Source organism: Nyctibius grandis, chromosome 5 (assembly GCF_013368605.1).
Source record: "Nyctibius grandis isolate bNycGra1 chromosome 5, bNycGra1.pri, whole genome shotgun sequence".
Classification (NCBI taxonomy): domain Eukaryota; kingdom Metazoa; phylum Chordata; class Aves; order Nyctibiiformes; family Nyctibiidae; genus Nyctibius; species Nyctibius grandis.
In genome coordinates this window covers 90,143,289-90,161,385 of record NC_090662.1, presented here as the reverse complement: position 1 = coordinate 90,161,385, position 18,097 = coordinate 90,143,289, and the positions used below count along the sequence as shown (strand labels likewise).

The following is an 18,097-nucleotide window of genomic DNA, read 5'->3' as shown; positions in this document are numbered from 1 at the left end:
TCAGTCATTGCTCTCTTAAGCTTGCTAAATGCCCATTCTTACCAAATATCACTTGGAATCGTTCCTATGGCAATTGCTTCCAAATGAGTGACTGGGACAAGCAAGGTAAACCAACCAGAACTGAAAAGGCTCAGGAGGCAGCACCACCTGCCCTCATTTCTGTTCCCTCTTGCTTTAGCTCTACAGCAGCCATCAGTACGTTTCAGAGCACTGGTCTTAGAAACCGTTCTCAGCCCTGTCTTCTGTAGTCCGTTCTGTGCAGCACCAAGTAAGCCCTGTGGTCCACATACTGGATTTTCAGACCCTCAGTGTACTCCATGGAAACATAAGGATACATACAAAGCAGATTGGGGGGTTATGGATAATGTTTTAAGATTGGAGATGAGGGTTCAGATACACTGGGACATTCAGGGAACATGCAGAAGGACACAGACATGTAGAGACTGGGCCCATTCAACTCCCTGGCATACATCCCTTCTCACTTCAGCAGCCGCCTTTATTTTACAACAGGAGCAAACCCTTCAGTCTTTCACAAGGCTGCTGGTAAGGGATATATTTTTTAATTCAGCTGTTCTTGCCTTAAACACCAACTCATGGTGTGCTTCTTTCTTTGGAGGAGAAGTTGAGAGTAGCAGCACACCCTGCTGTAACTTGTGGGATCACGTAACCTCAGCATGTTGCTATTTTGCACATGCACACTTCAGTGGGGAGATTTATATCTCTCCAACCTGCTTAATACCTTTACTTGTGCCATGGACAGAAAACCTTTATGTACCCATTTTCCTTTGCCCCTTTTTAAAAGAGAAGAGTCTTGTTTGGCTGGATAGGGTATTTGTAACAGAAAAATGTGTAGGTGGTTTGTCTTATTCCTTCTCTGTGGAGGAAATGTTATTATTTATCAGAGCTCAAGACAGTTATAGACTGTAAATAATATTTTGTAAATAAACCTGTGGCAGAGCAGGCTGTGTTGGAGTTCTTTGACTTATTTTGGATATGATTAGGACCTTTACTTTAGCACATATAAGTTCCATCAGGGTCCTTACATCCATGTTTAATTGTTTCAGCCAATGGTCTTTGTCTATTTAACTGCAGATTTAATGTGGAAATGCAGTTGCATTAGGATTAAAGGATACATATGTAGCTGGTCACTTCAGACTTTTTTCTCTAAACCCAGTTACAGCTGTATCCACCCATTAGTTAAGTCCATCTTTTTACAGCTCCTGTGTTTACCCCTAAACCATGTGAAGTATTAGAAGCTAGTGCTGTAGTTTGACGAAATGCACGTGAGTAGTACTTCCTTCAGCTACAGAATAGACCCTTGGGGGTAGGGGGAGGAAATCTCAGTCTGATGTTCCCAAGACTTTCTCCTGCCTGTGAAGAGTAGTCATCTCAAGATTTATTTTTCAGTGCTTGAGCTAAGTCTAGGTTAGTGAAGAGGGTGAGTGCCAGCCATTAAGCAATCAGTTACTTGCTGTAGATAGCTATCAGTGTTTCCATAATTGTATAATGCTCCAAATTCTTAAGGCTATAAATTAACACTCCTGCTCCTGGGAAGGTCTTGCTTAACCATAAGTGACAGAAGGGTTAAAAAGCAGAGTCTAAAGAACTGCAACTTAAAGCAAGAAGGCTGGTTTCTATTCAACTTGAGAAGCAGCAAAGTATACACAAGGAACCGTAGTATACACATATCTCAGCTACTCAAGTCACTGCAACTATAGCAAGAGATAGAGCTGACAAAGATGAGCTCTTACTGTGAGTCTTGTTAGTATATCAGTAAGTTCAATCTTAGTATTAGATGTCTTTACATGAAGTACAGATAATAAAGTTGCTACATGGCAGATAGCCAGGCTGGAAGATAAGCCCTGATGAGGCTGACACAAGATTACAAGCTTGTGTCATGCATATGTAAACTTGTAGATGATAGAAAATGGGTAGTGGTTGATACATCAGATAGTTGTGCTGCCATTCCGATGGACCTTAATAGGAGAAATGGGAAGAGAAGAGAGTCATGAAGTTGAACAAAGGGAAAGGCAGAGCCCTGCAACCAGGGAAGAATAGCCCCATGCACCAGAACATGCTGGGTGCTGACTGGATGGAAAGCAGTTTTGCAGGAAAGGACTTGCAGGTCATAGTGAACGGCAGGTTGCACTTGAGCCACTCATGTCCTCTTGTAGCAAAGGAGGCCAACAGTATCTGGGCTGCATTAGCAAATGCAGCACCAGTAGCTGGAGGGAGGTGATTCTTCCCTTCTATTCAGCATTGGTCAGACATCCAGAGCATTGTGTCCTATTTTGGGCTCCCCAGTACAAAGAAGAGCACGAACTTACTAGAGCAAGTCCAGAGAAAGGCCACTATGATTTTGAAGGGTCTAATCCCTTCATGCATCTGACATACGAGGAGAGGCTAAGAGAGCTGGGACTGTTCAGCCTCGAGATGAGGTTTGGGTGGCTCATCATTGTGTACAAATACCTAATGGGAGGGAGTCAGACCCTCCTCAGTGGTATCCGATGGGAGGGAGTGAAGAAGAGGGAGTCAGACCCTCCTCAGTGGTATCCGATGGGAGGGAGTGAAGAAGAGGGAGTCAGACCCTCCTCAGTGGTATCCAATGGAAGGAGAAGCAGCAGCAGGAACACATCAAAATACAATAAATTCCATTTGAAGGTAAGAAGAAACTTAACTGTGAGAGTTGTTAAACACTGGAAGAGGTTACCCACAGAGGTTGTGGAGTTCTCATCCTTGGAGGTATTAAAAAAACTGACAGAGTACATGCCTGAGCAGCCTGCTCTGGTTGACCCTGCTCTGAGCAGGGAGGTCCCTTCCAACTTCAACTGGGAAAAGCTGCTGAATAGGCCTGATAGAGAAGAGGCTGCTCCATGTCCCTAGGTACAGCCAGTAGCAAGCCTGAGCATGTATTCCCAATAGGGACTCATGCACACAAAATATACATGTATATAATATGTGCATATATCTATATGTACACACAGAGTACCTGACTGGCCTGAGGCAGAAAACACAGCAGTCATGCAAGCACAGCACAAACAGCCTGATCCTCAGGATGAACCTGTTAGCAGGAGATACATACATATAGACTATGGATCCCTCTAGTGTCTAAGACCAGCTATCCAGTAGCTGGCTCTGTGATCTGGAGCCTGAGCCAGTCTCCTCAGTTGCTGGCACCAGGACATGAGAGTCCTCGAGGCCTGCAGCCCCACTCCAGTGGTGGGCACTCAGACCCCTCCTATGCATGCCTGCGCACCCCCCCACCCCCCAGAAATTAGCCTTAGACATTGGCTCCACCCAGCAGCTGCCCCAGGATTCTCTGGTCTCCCAGTCACCTCACACACCGATGTAAACTGTTCTCCAGTAGCTTGTCCAGGCTTATCCATAGCTGACTTCCAGGCTGGCTTGGACCTCCTGAGAGCTCTAGCAGCTGACTCCCAGCCTGGTCTTTCCCAGATCCTGCCAGACTCTCAGCTGTGCCAAATCCTGGCTCTCAAGTCTCTTACCCTACTCACTCACCAGCTCCTCTGACTTGATTTTTGCTAGTGATTATGCATGGACGTCCATACCCACACAATATGCATGCGCTCAGGTATTTCCAGTTGCTGGTACTTCAACCTCCACCTGCACTGAACAGCGTCCCTTCATACAGGAAAATAAAGAGGGCGGGAAAGGACAGGGGGAAAAAAGGACAGACTGCACTGATGACACACAGGACATGGCCAGACAAGTGTGTGGCATATGTGCAGCCAGTCATTTCTGTGCCCTTTCCCTCCCAGTTTTCCCATGCTGCTTCCTCTCCTTGATCACTCCCTTTGCCTTTGATCCTGCCCCTATACACCCCATAACAAGTGTTGCACAGACCCCAAATGCTCTTCCCTGCACCCCATGCCCCTCAAAGGGACTAACCTCTCCTTAATCTGCAAGGTGATCCAAAGAGCCCTTCCCATTGACTCCGTTGGACAGGTTTCATGCCCAGACACCGGGGCTATAGTCCTCCGATAGCTCTGAGAGGAACTGGGCTGGAGTGCTTCTCTCCCCCCATCATTGTTTCTCTCCTCTGTGCTCCTTGGTATTTATGGGCATGAGCTTTTAATCACATAATCTAGAAACAACCACTCAAAAGAATGCCTACAAATCAGCAAGAACTCGGATAAGAAAAAAGAAAGCAAATGCACAATGTTCCTTCTTTGCTCATCCTATAGGAAACCTCAAAGCATTTACTGGATCAATTTGCAAGGAGTCATTAAAGATTTCTCCAAAACTGGCAAGAGAACAAGAGTAGGTTTCATGTCTTTGAAGTGTAGAAGCATTGATGCTTACCACAAAGAGGAGTTTCACCTGCAGTCACCAAGACAGTACCATGCTTAAAACCATAAACTTCAAGCACAAACACTGAGCAGCAATAGTTAAGGCAAAGCAAGCAAACTGACCACTTTATTCCAGTCTGATGCAAGTGGATTGTAATAACTTGCCTCCCAGTGACATCAGCAAGCAGGCTACAGTCTTGCTGTACTGAAATACAGTCTCCCACTGCTTTAAGTAAGAGCTACTCTTCAGGCACAGGAAAAGTAGAAACAGAACAGTCTGAAAAGGAGACCAAGAGGTGGAGAGAGAAAGGCTGTTTTCAGACTCATCATCTCTGAAGGCTAAGTGGAATAGCAACTACATACACATTCTCTACTGGCTGAGACAGCAGTTCTCATGAGTAGATGAACAAATACAGCAGACATGTTAATGGAAAAAACCCACATTTTATTGAATGCAAACAGTGGTTGGACAGTGTAGTTATTTAAAAGGTTTGTTCAGTTTGAGAGTTTCTAGTCCAGGAAATGGGGCTCAGTGCAGTAACACTTAGAGCCAGACAGTACATTGCATTACACTGCAGCTTTCACTGACAGCAGCGAAAGAATCCCTACTGCAACAAGGAGATGTTCCTCAGCCTGCTGAATCCTCATTCATGCACTGAGATGCCTCCTCATCATGTGCTGCCCGTCCTTATGACAGTCTTTATTTGTAAACATGCATTCTTTGGACTGCTTTGCTACTCTGGTGCCCAGCCCGGCTGTCCAGAAACCACACTGGGAAACGACTCATTTTGGGGAAGGAAAGAGATTTTTTTAAAAAGTTTCCAAACTCAGGAACAGAGTGGGATTCTGAACATTGCCAGTTTAATCTGGCTAAGGGAAATAAAAATTGACAAGACAGTAGCCAGTAAAATCCATTAGAGACAGAAAAGCTATAGCAGGTTAGCTTTTTCCAGCAACGATAACAGAGATTCCCAATATGTTGTGCTCCCACACTCTCACCCAGGAGTGAGGGAGTGGGCAGGGGAAGACATTCTGATAATGAGGTGGCACAAGGGCGGGGGGGGGGGGGGAAGATAAAAAAAAAAAAAAAAAAAAAAATCGAAGACAGAAGTGGTGCCCAGATGGAGGCTTCCACTTCCTAAGGTCAAATCATCATTCTCCACTCCGTGGAACAGAAGAATGCTCAGCCCTTCCCAGCACCTGCCACCAGGTCGCTCTTGCTACTTCCACCAGGCAGTGGTGGAGGTCTGGTCCTTCTCCTCCAGAGTCTTCAGGGAACAGAGACTGTGCACTCACCTTGATCATAACCCCCAGCCTGGAATACACTGTGGCCAGGAAGTGGTGACAGGAGAAGAAGTTCTTTCTTGGTGGGTGTGCAGAGTGAAGTCTAGGAGCAGTGAATCCTACATGAGTAAAGAACTGTGCTGGCATAGTCTCCATTGGTAGCAATCTGCCTTGTCAGGCAGAGGGATAGGACAATGGCGGGGAAGGGAAGAGTATTAAGTGCAGGGGTCTCAACGGTATGCCCACTCCAAGCTCCTCAGCGTGCTGTTTTGGCACGAATGGTGTGACATTTGATACACAGCACGTGCCCATCCAATGGAAAGCACCCATTCTCATCTGCTTCAATGGACAAGGGCTTCCCACAGTCCTGAACAGGGAAAAAGAAGAGGGAGGGAGCTCAATGACAGCCAACAGCAGGGTAAATGCATTCAAGGATGTAAAAAAAAATGCCCCACCAGATCAGGATAATGGCTCACAGCCCGCTGCCCTGCCTCTGATGGTGCTAATGGGAGATACTACTTTGAGGGAAGAGCAAGCCCCTTCTATGATCCCAGCATGTGTCCCCAGTATACACAGCTGCTGTATTAGGGATGTTAGAGACTACAACCCTGCATAGTCCTTGTTCACGGACCCGTGGTCTGTGAATGTCTAATCTTTTTCTGAACCTGCTTCAAAAATGCTCCAGATTCATTCAAAACAACCTTAGAGTTTGGTCAGGATAGACAACAAAGGTGCCCAGTTGCTGGTGATGGGTGTGGGAGATGGGAGTGGGGCCACGAGGCTTACCTCACACTTGTAACATTTCATGTGGAAATTTTTCTCCAATGCCACCACACGCACTGTCTCATCCTTTCCAGGCTCTGGCATGATAGGCTCACTACAGACTGAGCAGCGTGGAGCATACTTCCTGCAACACACAAAAATATGGAGACCATGACCACCATGGTGACATTCAGTGCAGGTTTCTCCCTGCCACACAATAGTATTAGCAGCAAAGGAATAATAAATCACAAAGTTTAGGTGGGAAAAGACCTTAACTGCTACAAGGTACATTGCTGACTCATATTTAACTTCATGTCGAACAAATCACATGGGCAACCTGACCCCATACTGCAGCAAAATTAAACAGGTGTGAGGGAATCTGTCTTTCAGACACCACATGCACATGCTCTCTCTGTACCTGTGGTAGTCATCCACACAGTGAGGCTGGTTGGCCTGGTCCACAATAAAAGAGGCCCCCTCGAGAGGGGTATGGCACATCACACAGGTGAAGCACTGGGGGTGGTATGAGTTACCAGTGGCCTTCAGCATCCGGTCTGTGATGGTCTGTTTGCAGACACTGCACTTTTCCAAAGTCCCCTGAGCCCAAAGGAAAAAAGTGAGGCACATTAATCCAATCGCCCACCCCTGTGAGACTACACCACAGTCAGTCAACAGGGAAGGAAGAAGGGAAAGCAAGAGAAAGCAACCACAGCAAGCTCAGCTCTCTCCAGCAGCTTTCATCCCAGTGACTCACAGCATAGCAGTCCTCACAGAAGGGCTTCTCATCCACATTGTAGAACTGCTGCCCCTGCAGTTGCTTCTCACATTTGAAGCAAGTGAAGCATTCCACATGGAAGAGGCAGTCCAGGGCTCTCACAGCCGGCTGGGTACGTGATAGTGGCTTCCGACAGAAGCCACACAGCTCTGTCAATGGAAGAAGAAAGGGATTAGGAGAGAGGCAAGCCCACCACAGACTTAGTCCTACTACTGTCCACTGAGGGAACGCACCCGAAGTAGCAGCCTCTGCTTGGGGTGGATGCTCCATATCCTTCATTAGTTTCTGGGTCAACATCTCCAGCTCTTCGACCTCCTTCATGGTCAGACAGGAATTTCCCCTAGGTGGATCTGCACTGGAGCCTGTGGGTCTATGCTGCAGGAAGAAGAAACACTAAATCCCAAAGGACTCATATAGACAGAATCCCTCCCACTCTGTCCCTAATAAACCTACTTCTCTCACCTTTACTTCTCCTGTCTCTCTCTAGGGAACAATCTGCCATCCACTGTGCTTGCTTCTTTTGACCTTTACATGAAGTCCTGTCCCTCTCCACTACTGTCTCTACTTACATCTCTCTTTCAGATGGGTAACAGCTTCCCCTAGCCTGGGACAGACCCTCCCCTCCTCATCCTCCAACTCCCAGTGGTGCTGTGTCTGTCCAAAGACACTGGTCCCATTGCTCTATCCCTTACCGTGTCTTTTGCAGCAGCAGGTTGTTCTGTGGGACGTGGCTTCTCCTGCACTTGGGGTCTTTCCCTCTGCTGGGCATAGGTGAAACTGGGAGGCTGTGGCCGAGGGGAGGGACCTGAAGGTGAAGGGGCTGTGAACTGAGTCTGAAGGGAAGTAGGATATCTTGTAGAGTTTGAGGGAGCAATGGAAACATTGGCACCTGATTTGGACCCAGACTTAGGAGAGCCAGCAACAGGGTGTGGGGTGAATTTAGGGGTAGGCTGAGCAGGAGGCAGAGAGGGGGGTGGAGGGACTGGCACTAGGGGCTCCTTGCGTTGCTGTGGGGCTGCCCATGGGGTTGGGGCAGGGTTCAAATCCACTCCAGCGGGCTTGAAAGATAAGCTTCCACTCGGCTTTGGAGTGAACTTGGAAGGAAAGGAATGAGGAGTATCTCTGGGTGCAGATGGTATTTCCACATGGGCTTTTGGGGCTGATGGTTTCTCCAGAGAACCTGTGGATCCTGGAGATATCTGTAAAGGGAAGCAGCAGAGAGAAACAGGCAGCTATCAGCAAGGTGGAAGAGAAAATACGCTGTCTATAGCAGTAAGTCAGCAGCTATCTCAGACCCACAAAGCTAAGAGTTCCCACACTGTTACATATTTAGCAGTCCCAACAAGTTGCAAGATCTATGCTTTTTGGTTCTTCATGTACACTTTCATGCTATGGTTTATCCAGACATTTTAGTCTTCAGTAGCACCCTTCTCACTACTTATGTTCAGCAAACCAGTCATCTCTCCTTCCACCTCTGACATTCTGGAGAGCTCACCCGGGATTTGAAGGGGTCATTCTTCTCCATGTCATCCAACATTACGGACAGTGAGTCAATCTCAAGATCAATGCTGCTCATCTTGCCACGTACCTATACCACCATCCACGAGGAAAGAGGGAGCAGAGCACATTACAGGAACAGCCAGAGAAATGGGTGTATCCCCTTACAATAGCAGATTTTGACACTTTGGACTGTGGTACAGAGCTGCTCCTTGTTTTGAGTGGATAGCAAGTTGGTGAGGATGAACAGGGCACAGTCTCCAAGGTCTACAAACAGTGGGAAAATGCACAGCCCAAAGAAACTCACAGACAGATTCAGGGGGGAAAAGACATCCGGAGGTCTCTAGTCCAACACCCTGCTCACAGCAGAGCTAACTCCCATGCTAGACCAGGTTGCTCACAGCCTTGTCCAGGTGATTTCTGAACATCCCCAAGACTGCAGATTCCCCAGCCTCTCTGGGCACCTGTGTCAGTGTTGAGCCACCCTTGGAGGGGAACAGGTTTTTCTTCTGTCCAACAGGAATTTCCCTTGCTGCAACCTGTGTCCATTGTCTCTTTTTGTGGCCCAGTAAGAAGAATCTGTCTTCTCTCCAGCCCTCCTTTAGGTATTGCAGGCTGCAGTCAGGTCCCTGCCTTGGCCTCCTCTTCTGCAGGCTGAGCAAACTCAGCTCTCACATCATGTGCTCCAACCCCCCAAATGACCACTATGACCCTTTGCTGGATTGCATTTAGTTCAATATTCCTCTGGGGTTATTATACTGGGGAGCCCAACTGGAAACAGTCCTCCAAGATGCAGCCTCACTAGCACCAAAAAGAGGAATAATCGCTGTCCTTGTCCTGCTGACTACACTCTCACAAACGCAGCCCAGCATGTGGTTGGCCTTTACTGCCACAAGGGTGCATCGCTGGCTCACATTCAATTCACTGTACACCAGGAACCCCAGGTCCTTCATCTGCAGAGCTGTAGCCCAGCCAGTTGACCCCAGCCTATGCTGGTCCACGGGGAGGTAGCATTTTCTGCTTTCCCAGATCTCAGGGCTTCCTGCTGCTGAGCTCAGAGAGTAGTGAAAAGCTGTCCCAACTCACAGAGCATCACAAGAAACTATACTTCCCTTGACCTCACTCACCTGTGGGGCAGGTACCTTGCTCACAGGCCCTTCATCAAACATCGGTGGAGGAGGAGGAGGAGGAGGAGAAGGAAAAACTTCTTCTGGGGCTGGTGGAAAAGGCTCTTCAAAGGGTGGTGGGGGTGGGGGAAAGGCACAGTTTGAGGAGAAACTTGCCTCCTCTCCAGGTGGGGGAGGAGGTGGCAGTGGCAGCTCTGTGGGGAAGAATGAGAATAAAAGCAAGTTTGGATCACTTCTTACTCTTAGCCAGTACAACCCCCAGGAGGGGTCTTGAAGGTATTACAGCAAGTAGTTCCTCAGTACCCAGTGGCCCCCAGCACCCATCAAGGACAAACTCCACAGGCTGGCTTTCACCTTGTCCAAAGCTATTTGCCATCATATAAACTTTCCTCAGTAGCTACTGCAATTAGTTGCTGGGAATAGTTGTTGTATAATTGGGAAACATGTCTTACTATGCCCTTTCCCACTCCTCCTCTCATTCTTTGGTCCTTAGCATACGCTTCTCTTGCCAGTAACTGCCTCTGATTGCTGAAGAGAGAGTAGCATTAGAAGAAATGCCAGTGGACAACCCAGAATCCTGAAGAGCCTGCATTATTACAGGAAAATAATCCGGCACCTCACAGCTGGCTAGTAAAGCACTACAAGAAAAAAGTGGGGGGAGAAAAAGGCAAGTTGGACCCAACTACCCCTTATGCATATGAGGAATCTTTGAAACTGCTTTATTTTTCTGGGAGACGAAAACAGCTTTCCTTTTGGAGGCTAAAATGTCCCCATACCTGACACAGATTAGGACACGAGAAATTTTCCAGAACCCTTTTAAGCAGGCTGAAAAACACCAGAGTGCCTCAGTCTCCTAGAAGAAAACCCCATTGCTTCCACCTATTCACGTTTGCTGAAGATGTGGAACAGGCAAAAAAGAGACATTTTCTACTACAATACAGTCAAATAAACGTGAATCCTCTTCCCTTCACCATGTGTGGGAAAAGTTGTCCTCTTATCATCCAAGCAGCAAAGAACACTGAAGATGAGGAGGCATAACTTCCACATCCCTTCCTCTGGACACCCCCTTCTCTTCCTAGCTAGCCCCAACCAGCAGTAGGGTGAAAGACCACGTGTTTCACCCCTGCTACTCCATGTGCAACTTTTAACAGCAGTAATCGAATTGTCTCATCTTTATACCCAGCAGCTGTCGACAGACTTTATAAGGACTTCTCATCTGTAACCTAAGGGAGACGATACTGCCCTTTCAGAAAATGAAAGCTGAAATCTTATTAGCCAGTGGAATGCATAAACTGCACTGGTATGTGGCACCTCTTCCAAGCCTTCTTGTGCCACAGAAATTCTGCTTGAGCGGGGAAGTAATACTAGGCTGGTATTTTTTCTTTGAAACTACAGTTTGGGATCAAGTTTGTATACACTTGCCTTTTGGTTTATTGACATGATAAGAGAATATTGCAGAAACAAAGTCCTGATCGGCTGTCACATTGTTTCAAATGCACTAAAAGCCTGTTTTTACTAATTATTCATACAAACAAAGAAGTTCCCCACAAAGTTACTATAAGAGATTTATAGAATGATCAATACTAAATATAACATTCCTACAGCAATACTAACTTAGCCATCCTGTCATATAAGACAAAGAGACCAATTGCTATAGCTTTATGTTATACTACTATTTGTTTGGGGAGTATGTAAGAAAGGGAGAGAAGGATTGAAGAGATGCATCAGAGAAGGATCAAATCAGACGCATTTCTCTCATGACTGAGTTTTGGCGGTTCATCTGTACTTCAGATGTCTTGCTGGCAGCCCTCACCCGATGGTGACACAGCAGCTTAAGCCAAATGGTTCTTTTGCTAATCTTTCTGTCAAGTTAGTTCCTCCATAATAAGCTTTATATGGAAAGCAGAAGTGGAGCAAACAACACCCAATCCTCCACTCCCCCTGTATATTGAAAAATAATTTTCAACATCCCTCTGTCTACTTTTGTAGTGTATTTATATCAGTTTGAGACCTTCTGACGGACACATCCGTAATCCACACAACTATAGCAGAAAATCATAAAGCCCAAGATGGGACTTTGGATTACAGACACAAGATTCCAGCCAACAACATGTGAGAAAAAGATCACCAGAGTTATCTGGTACAATTCTAGGAGACAGAAGCAGGCAATGTGCTGAGGCCCCTGTGACTCGAGAAATGGAAAAAACGGCTTAATAATTTGCCTCCTCTAAGCATAGGACCAGCCTTTGTACCACCAGGTCAACTGCCCACTAACTTAGCACGCTAACCTAGAAGATATCAATGTTGCACAGTCTATGGTAGAGAGTGAAAGGAAAGAAATTAAAACAGCAGTTAGGATTATCTGAATGCACACATCCCAACTGAGGTGCGCTCTGATAGAGTCTTGGGGTAACACGCAGCATCAAGCGTTAGCAAGAGGTCCCTACGGAAATTTCTGGTGGCCCCATGCTGATCAGTTCCAACTAGGGAGCCATACAACCAGGAACCTTCTGCTTCTTAGAGGACAAAAACAACCAACCAACAAAAAATGAAACAAAAAAACACCCCAGCACCACAGGAAATAAAAAAAAATTTTAAAAAGTTAAAAAAAAGAAAACCACACTAAAGCAAGAAGTCACTCTACACAGGAAAACACACCCAACCCAAACCACTAGCAAAGAAGTATAAAACTCTACAAGCCATACAAACTGCAAGTCTCACTTCCTGTTTATGATAGCTTCCACCATTTTGTTCATGCAATCATTTCTTCCTCCCCATCTTCAGCATCAAAGATGGCACTTGCAGAGTCCACGAAAAGGATCTCTACAGTCAGAGACAACCAACTTGAGCTGAGATAAGTCAACAAGAAGGAGAATAGCATGATTCATCACCATCAGGGTCAACTTCCCTGCAACATATTTGCTCTCAGACATGCTGGCCAGAAACTGACTGCAGTTACACAATTATGCACTCAGGGAACACTATGAAAAAATCCATTGCATTCCTCCAAGCATCAGTGCAACGCAGGATTGCCTTCTCAGCTCCTTTCCTAATGGAGATACTATGTATTTTGAGATCCCTTTACAATCATTTTATCTCATTCTGGAACCTGACATCCTCTATAGCAAGAGTAACCATCACTTCCAGCAGTTATGCCCCAATTCTCATGTTTAACCCAGTTACAGAGCTCACACCCTGAGAATTTAGGAATGCATATTCACATCTGTCACATCAGCCCTCACCTACCTTCTACCAGCAGGGACATGGATGCTGATGGAATCTCCCCCACCTTCCCTATCTGAGCACGCTGCGCGCCAGCTCCAGGAGGCGGGGGCAGAGACGACTCTGATGCACCCCCAGCCTTGAAGGGGTTCACCTTGGGTTTAGGGGCGACCACAGGTGCAAACTTCTTCTGTGGGTTGTAGAAGGAAGGGGTAGAAATGTTGATACTGACTGTGGATGTCATGCGGGTTCCTGGGGCACCTGGGGAGGCCATCTTCTCAGCACCTGGCAGGAGAGAAGGGGGAGGAAACCTATATGAAGTCAGCCTTGGGCCAGAGTAGAAATTAATAGAGAGGAACATGTGAAACAGAGGGATACAGGAGTTTAAGTCTTGCCAGAAACTGATGTGCCTGAGCAGAGCAACTTCCAGGATGAGCCCAGGAAAAAGAAGGAACAGAAACTGCCGACAGCTTGAGTGAGCCAGCACACTTCACTATCTCAACTCAGTACAGCATTGACCGCAAAGGGGTTCTTGCCATGGAAAAAACCAAGCACTTCGCTGCACGAGAACCCTGCACGCACGCTGGAGAGGACAGCAGAAGGCCACCAGAACGAGCATTATCCACCACATACACCAAGCCCCACACACCCTAAGGAGGGTGCCCCCATACACGCTCTCCCAGAATCAGCGTTTCCTCTCCCCCGCTTACCCGATAACACCAGCCGGTTCCTCTTGACCTCAGCCTCTGACAGCCCCAGTCACGTCCCCTTCACCCCCCACACCCTGGCACACCCCCTGCATCCTCCATCCTTTACCTCCAGACCCCTGCATGCCGGCGGAGCGCAGGCACCTGCGGCAGAGGCGGAACAACGGGGCGGGCGGGCAGCTCCCCGGTGTCACATCCCCGGGCACAGCCCCCCGATCGCCAGATCTCGCCGCCGCTCTCTCCTTCCTGCCCCCGGTGAGGTGACGGCGGCTCCCGCCGCTCCTCACCGGCTGCGCCGGCGCCCGCTCCGCCCCCGCCAGGAAGCGCTTCCCGGGTACCGGCCGCGCTCCGCCGCCCCCCGCCGCCGGTCCGCGAGGGGCTCCCGTCCTGCCGGCAGCGCAGCCGCGGTGCCCGGCCCGAGGGCAGCGTGCGGGGCGGAGCGGGGCAGGCACCCCGCCTGCGGCCATACGAACCCTCCCCTCGCACTCCCCTCCACCGCCGGGCTCGAACAGCCAGTGGACAGCCCGGCCCCCCCAGCCCGGCAGCCTCACGGCGAGAGCCACGTTTCTAGGATCCCCTCAGTCCTGCAACCCAGGCCAGAAATCTCATCCGTGCTAGAAATCTCCATGAAGCCAGATGCTTTGTTGTGAAGCCTGGCATGCCTATAGTCCTCCCAACACCCCAGCACAATAGCGCTTCCGCAGGCACAGGGGCTCCGTGCCAGCATTTCAAGCTGGCATGTTCAGATCAGTGCCCCTCCACACTGCCGGCCTCTCTCACACGGACAATAACAGCTGCTGGGACAGACGGCCCTGGTGCCACAAACATCCGCCCACCGCCAATTCACCCACGGCTGCTCCAAGCGCTCCCACGATTCAGTGCAGTGTGGCAAGATACAGTAACCTGTAACAGCTTCTCCAGGTCGCAAGCATGTGACAACAGAGATGTTAAGCTCATGCTGCTGCACTTTTTCTTCCCTTTGTACAAGGCTGATGAGTTGTGTGCACCTTGACAAACTCTTCTGGGATTTTCAAAAGGATGAAGAGGCTTCAACAGTAAGCAGCAGCCAAAAAGCTGTGCTGAGCATCTCCCATATGAGTCAGCATGGGAAAGGGCCAAGGCAGAAGAGTAATTAGGAAGGGCTGTCCTCAATCCCTCAGACTTGTAGGGGTTAACACACTAGCAAGTCAGAAAGCACTGACCAACCTCCTCCAGTCTGCAGCTTCCCAAGACCTCCAGCCTTTCTTTAGAGACTTCTGCCCTGTGCTCCATTGTTTCACTATGGTGTAATGAACCACTTGGTAGCAGTTCTACCACGATTGACAGCATCACGAGCAGAACACCGAACACCACAGTGACAACGTCACTTCTGATCATGATCCATACTGGGGTTAGCGAACACAGAGACAGCCCTGGGACATAGGCTGCGTCCCAAAAAAGTGCTGGCTTTGCTACCAGCAGCTGCTATCTCCCTTAACCCAAAGCAGCCCATTTCCCAGTATGCTATGTCGCATTAAGGCCCTTTCTGCTCAGAGCTGTCTCCATCCAGCAGCTGCCCCTGCTCATCCTCACTTCTGTTTATCGGTCCACCCCCACACAGACCAAACAGGCTGCATGGCCAGAGGAAGGCTGGCCTTGCAGAGAGTCACCCCCCCCAGCCCTGCAGCGTTGCCAACAGCATCTAAGCCTTACCAAAAACACACAGCTTATGCGAGTCCTGTGGCCCTAACTGTTTGTAACAGCTATTGGAGAAGGAGTGTCACACCAGCAGACCTAATCTCAAGTCCTTCTTGTCCTCACATTTTCCCTGAGGGGTGAGATTTTTCTGCCTGTTGTAACAGCATTTAAGATGACTCAAGCGAAGCTATGAAGAAAGATGTCCCCAAAGGACTCAGTCAGGATACTTAGTTGCCTCATACACTGTTTCTGTCCAACAGAGAAAAAGGAGTGGTAGGAGGACAGAACCAAGTGACACCTCCCTCAGCAGCAGGGTCACCTCCCAGAAGGTCCCATGGTGGGTCTACCACCTGTTATACACCCAGACAGCTTTCAGTTCTTTGACCCCAAAACACCACTTTCAAAAGCTCAGCTCCTTCCTGGGGTAGCAAATGGAGGAGGAACCTAAGGAGGCAGAGAGCCGAGTGTTATTTTTCACCTCTGTTGGTAGTAGTGGTTTGGCTCCAGCCACACAGGGAGCCCCTGTAAAAGCTACCCCAGCACTGTGGTCTCACACACCGCATCTGTACTTCCCCTATTTGCCCACTTGCTCCCAGCTGAGGGGGATCAGAACTATAGCAAGAAACATAGAACACGAAGTGAACAGATTAAACAGATTTAGGAGTTATGCTTATTTTCATCCTCTCATACAGACTAATTCCAGAAAGTTCTCCCAGCCTGGCCCAAAGTTACAAAGCTTCAAAGAGAGCAAAGTCCTATCAGCTATGCAAGCTGCAAGGTAGAGCCTTAAAACAACCGGGCTGGGGGAGGGGGGGACACTCAGAGCTACAAGCTTTCCCCACATACGCTGGGTTTGCCTCCTCCCTGGGCGGGAGGGGGAAGAGAAAACCTCCAACAAGCTATGCAAACATATTTAAAACGTTAGGAAGTTCTACCACTTCGCAAGACTTACGTCTTCACTTTCCCAGGGCGCTCCCAGAGAGACAAAAATTCATAAATTAAACAAGTTTCAAGCACAAAGAGCCCCAGATTCCTCCCTCACAAGCACATCTGGAAAAAGGCTCCCTAGGTGTCTCACTCATCCGTACGCACACAAAAGAGAGCTTGTCCCGAGTAAAACCAGGCAACACCCCCTCCCTCTTCCCCACTACTACAGCTATACAGGAGCGTTTAGCTGCCTCCATTTCACCAGGAGGGAGGAAAACTCACCAGGTTCACACACACGCGAACCTCTCTTCTGCGGAAGGGCAAAAAAAAAACCCCACACCCAGGAGCCACGGCCGTAAATCAGTCCCGAAGAGACCGAGAGACTTTGTAAGGGCGAGCAGCCCTCCCGGCGGGACCGGCAGGAAACCCGGCACCCCCGACGCGGGCGCACACCCCTACTCGCTCCACGCCAGCCCCCGGGCTGCAGGCAACAAGCTTTTTCGCTGAGCCGAAAGAAGAGACTCACCTCCGGGGCCGGGGCTGGAGATGGCGGGGCTGGGGCCGGGCTCTGCCCCCGCTCGGCCGGTAGCCTCGGCGCACCCGCCCGCCGGGGAAGGCAGCAGAAATGAGAGGCGGGGGGAGCTGCTGAGCGCAGCCGCTTCCTACCAACTCGCGAAAAAAGCCTCGCCCAGGCAAAGTTGTTTGACCATAAAAGGAGAGAGGCTGCGCGAACAGCTGAGCTCACTCGCTGGGGAATGTGGCCGTGAGGTAAGGGGGAAGGCGCGCCCCGCCGGGGGACGGGGCTGGCCGGGGCTGCGGCGGGAGCCCCGGGCTGGGAGCCTGTGTGCGCCCCCTCCGGCTTCACGGGGAAGGGGGGGGGTTCTCTGCCTGCCAGCGATCGCGAAGAGCTGTTTGTCGGGGGTTTTCCCCCGGCCCTCTCCCGCCACCTTACCGGGGCCTCGCAGCGCGGTCCCTCGCCCAGCGCCCACTCCGGGCCGGGCTCGCTGCCTCCCATCCTCACAGAGCCCTGCTCCTCCCTCCTTCCCGAACTCCAGAGCTGCCCCCAGCCCGTGACTGCATTTGCAGTCGCTGAGCTGGACGTTAGGAAGGTATTTAGCGGGTCTGGTGAGTCAGGGTCCTTGCTGGCCTCTTCCTCGCACGAAGCAGCTGCGAGAGCATCTGACTCACACTCCCCCCGTCTTCCAGAAATTAAAGCAAACATCAGATGACTCCACCGTGCAGAAAAGCGACTTGTTCTCCTTGTACGAGCTGCAAGGCAAACACTAAACTGTTTTATATCAAACACTAGCCACTTGAATTGTTTTGTTGTGTTGCCTGTGTTGCACATCGGTTTTAGTTTTATCCCAGTGCCGGCTGGGGGTTCAGCCCTGCGCTAGGACCAGGGACAGCCTGACCTGGTCTACAGAGCTCAGTACAACAGAGCATGTAACTTTCAACCCCAGTCTTGTCATCTTCTCTTTGCTTCTAAGCCTCTCGGGGAGGAGGGATACCAATAAAGACAGAATTCCTGTGCTCGTGTGATCATTGTACTTTGTCTTTGGAATTTGGCCTTAATATTGGGCTTAATACCCCTACTGTTGCAAATTCCCTGGAGAGTTACTGTATTGGGTAATACTCAGGAGATCTGGGGCTTGTCTGCTCCTAAGACTTACCTATCAACATAGGTACCTTTCAGTACTGGTAGTTTACTCACAGGTGGTTAAGCCACAAACCACACCAGTTAGGCTCCCAGTGTGCATCACTACAAAATGTTCACATTAGAGAGCTATGCAAAGACGTTCATCAAGG

General features: G+C 49.3%; 1 protein-coding gene across 3 annotated transcripts; it reads right to left on the bottom strand.

Annotated features, from left to right (window-relative positions):
• Nucleotides 1–4,734: 4,734 nt before the first annotated feature.
• Nucleotides 4,735–17,317, bottom strand: ZYX (zyxin). Of its 3 annotated transcripts, none has more exons than XM_068402222.1 (10): nucleotides 17,241–17,317; nucleotides 13,002–13,262; nucleotides 9,756–9,949; nucleotides 8,627–8,719; nucleotides 7,824–8,330; nucleotides 7,365–7,506; nucleotides 7,111–7,280; nucleotides 6,775–6,953; nucleotides 6,381–6,501; nucleotides 4,735–5,961 (listed from the first exon to the last, which is right to left on the bottom strand). In XM_068402222.1, the coding sequence occupies exons 2-10, from the start codon at nucleotides 13,249–13,251 to the stop codon at nucleotides 5,851–5,853; spliced, it is 1,767 nt and encodes a 588-aa protein (XP_068258323.1). In that variant the 5' UTR covers nucleotides 13,252–13,262; nucleotides 17,241–17,317; the 3' UTR covers nucleotides 4,735–5,850. The 3 variants fall into 3 exon arrangements, with proteins under 3 accessions (XP_068258323.1, XP_068258321.1, XP_068258322.1); XM_068402220.1 differs by lacking the exon at nucleotides 17,241–17,317 and adding an exon at nucleotides 16,815–17,040; XM_068402221.1 differs by lacking the exons at nucleotides 8,627–8,719; nucleotides 17,241–17,317 and adding an exon at nucleotides 16,815–17,040.
• Nucleotides 17,318–18,097: the final 780 nt, after the last annotated feature.

What these genes read in the sequence shown, in the direction of transcription:
- ZYX (XM_068402222.1), bottom strand. Translation starts at nt 13,251, where the DNA reads ATGGCCTCCCCAGGTGCCCCAGGAACCCGCATGACATCCACAGTCAGT. An exon ending in CATGTCCCTGCTGGTAGAAG is followed by an intron (nt 9,950 to 13,001) that starts GTAGGTGAGGGC and finishes TCTTCCCCACAG; the next exon opens with AGCTGCCACTGCCACCTCCT. An exon ending in TCTGTGAGGACTGCTATGCT is followed by an intron (nt 6,954 to 7,110) that starts GTGAGTCACTGG and finishes CTTTGGGCTCAG; the next exon opens with GGGACTTTGGAAAAGTGCAG.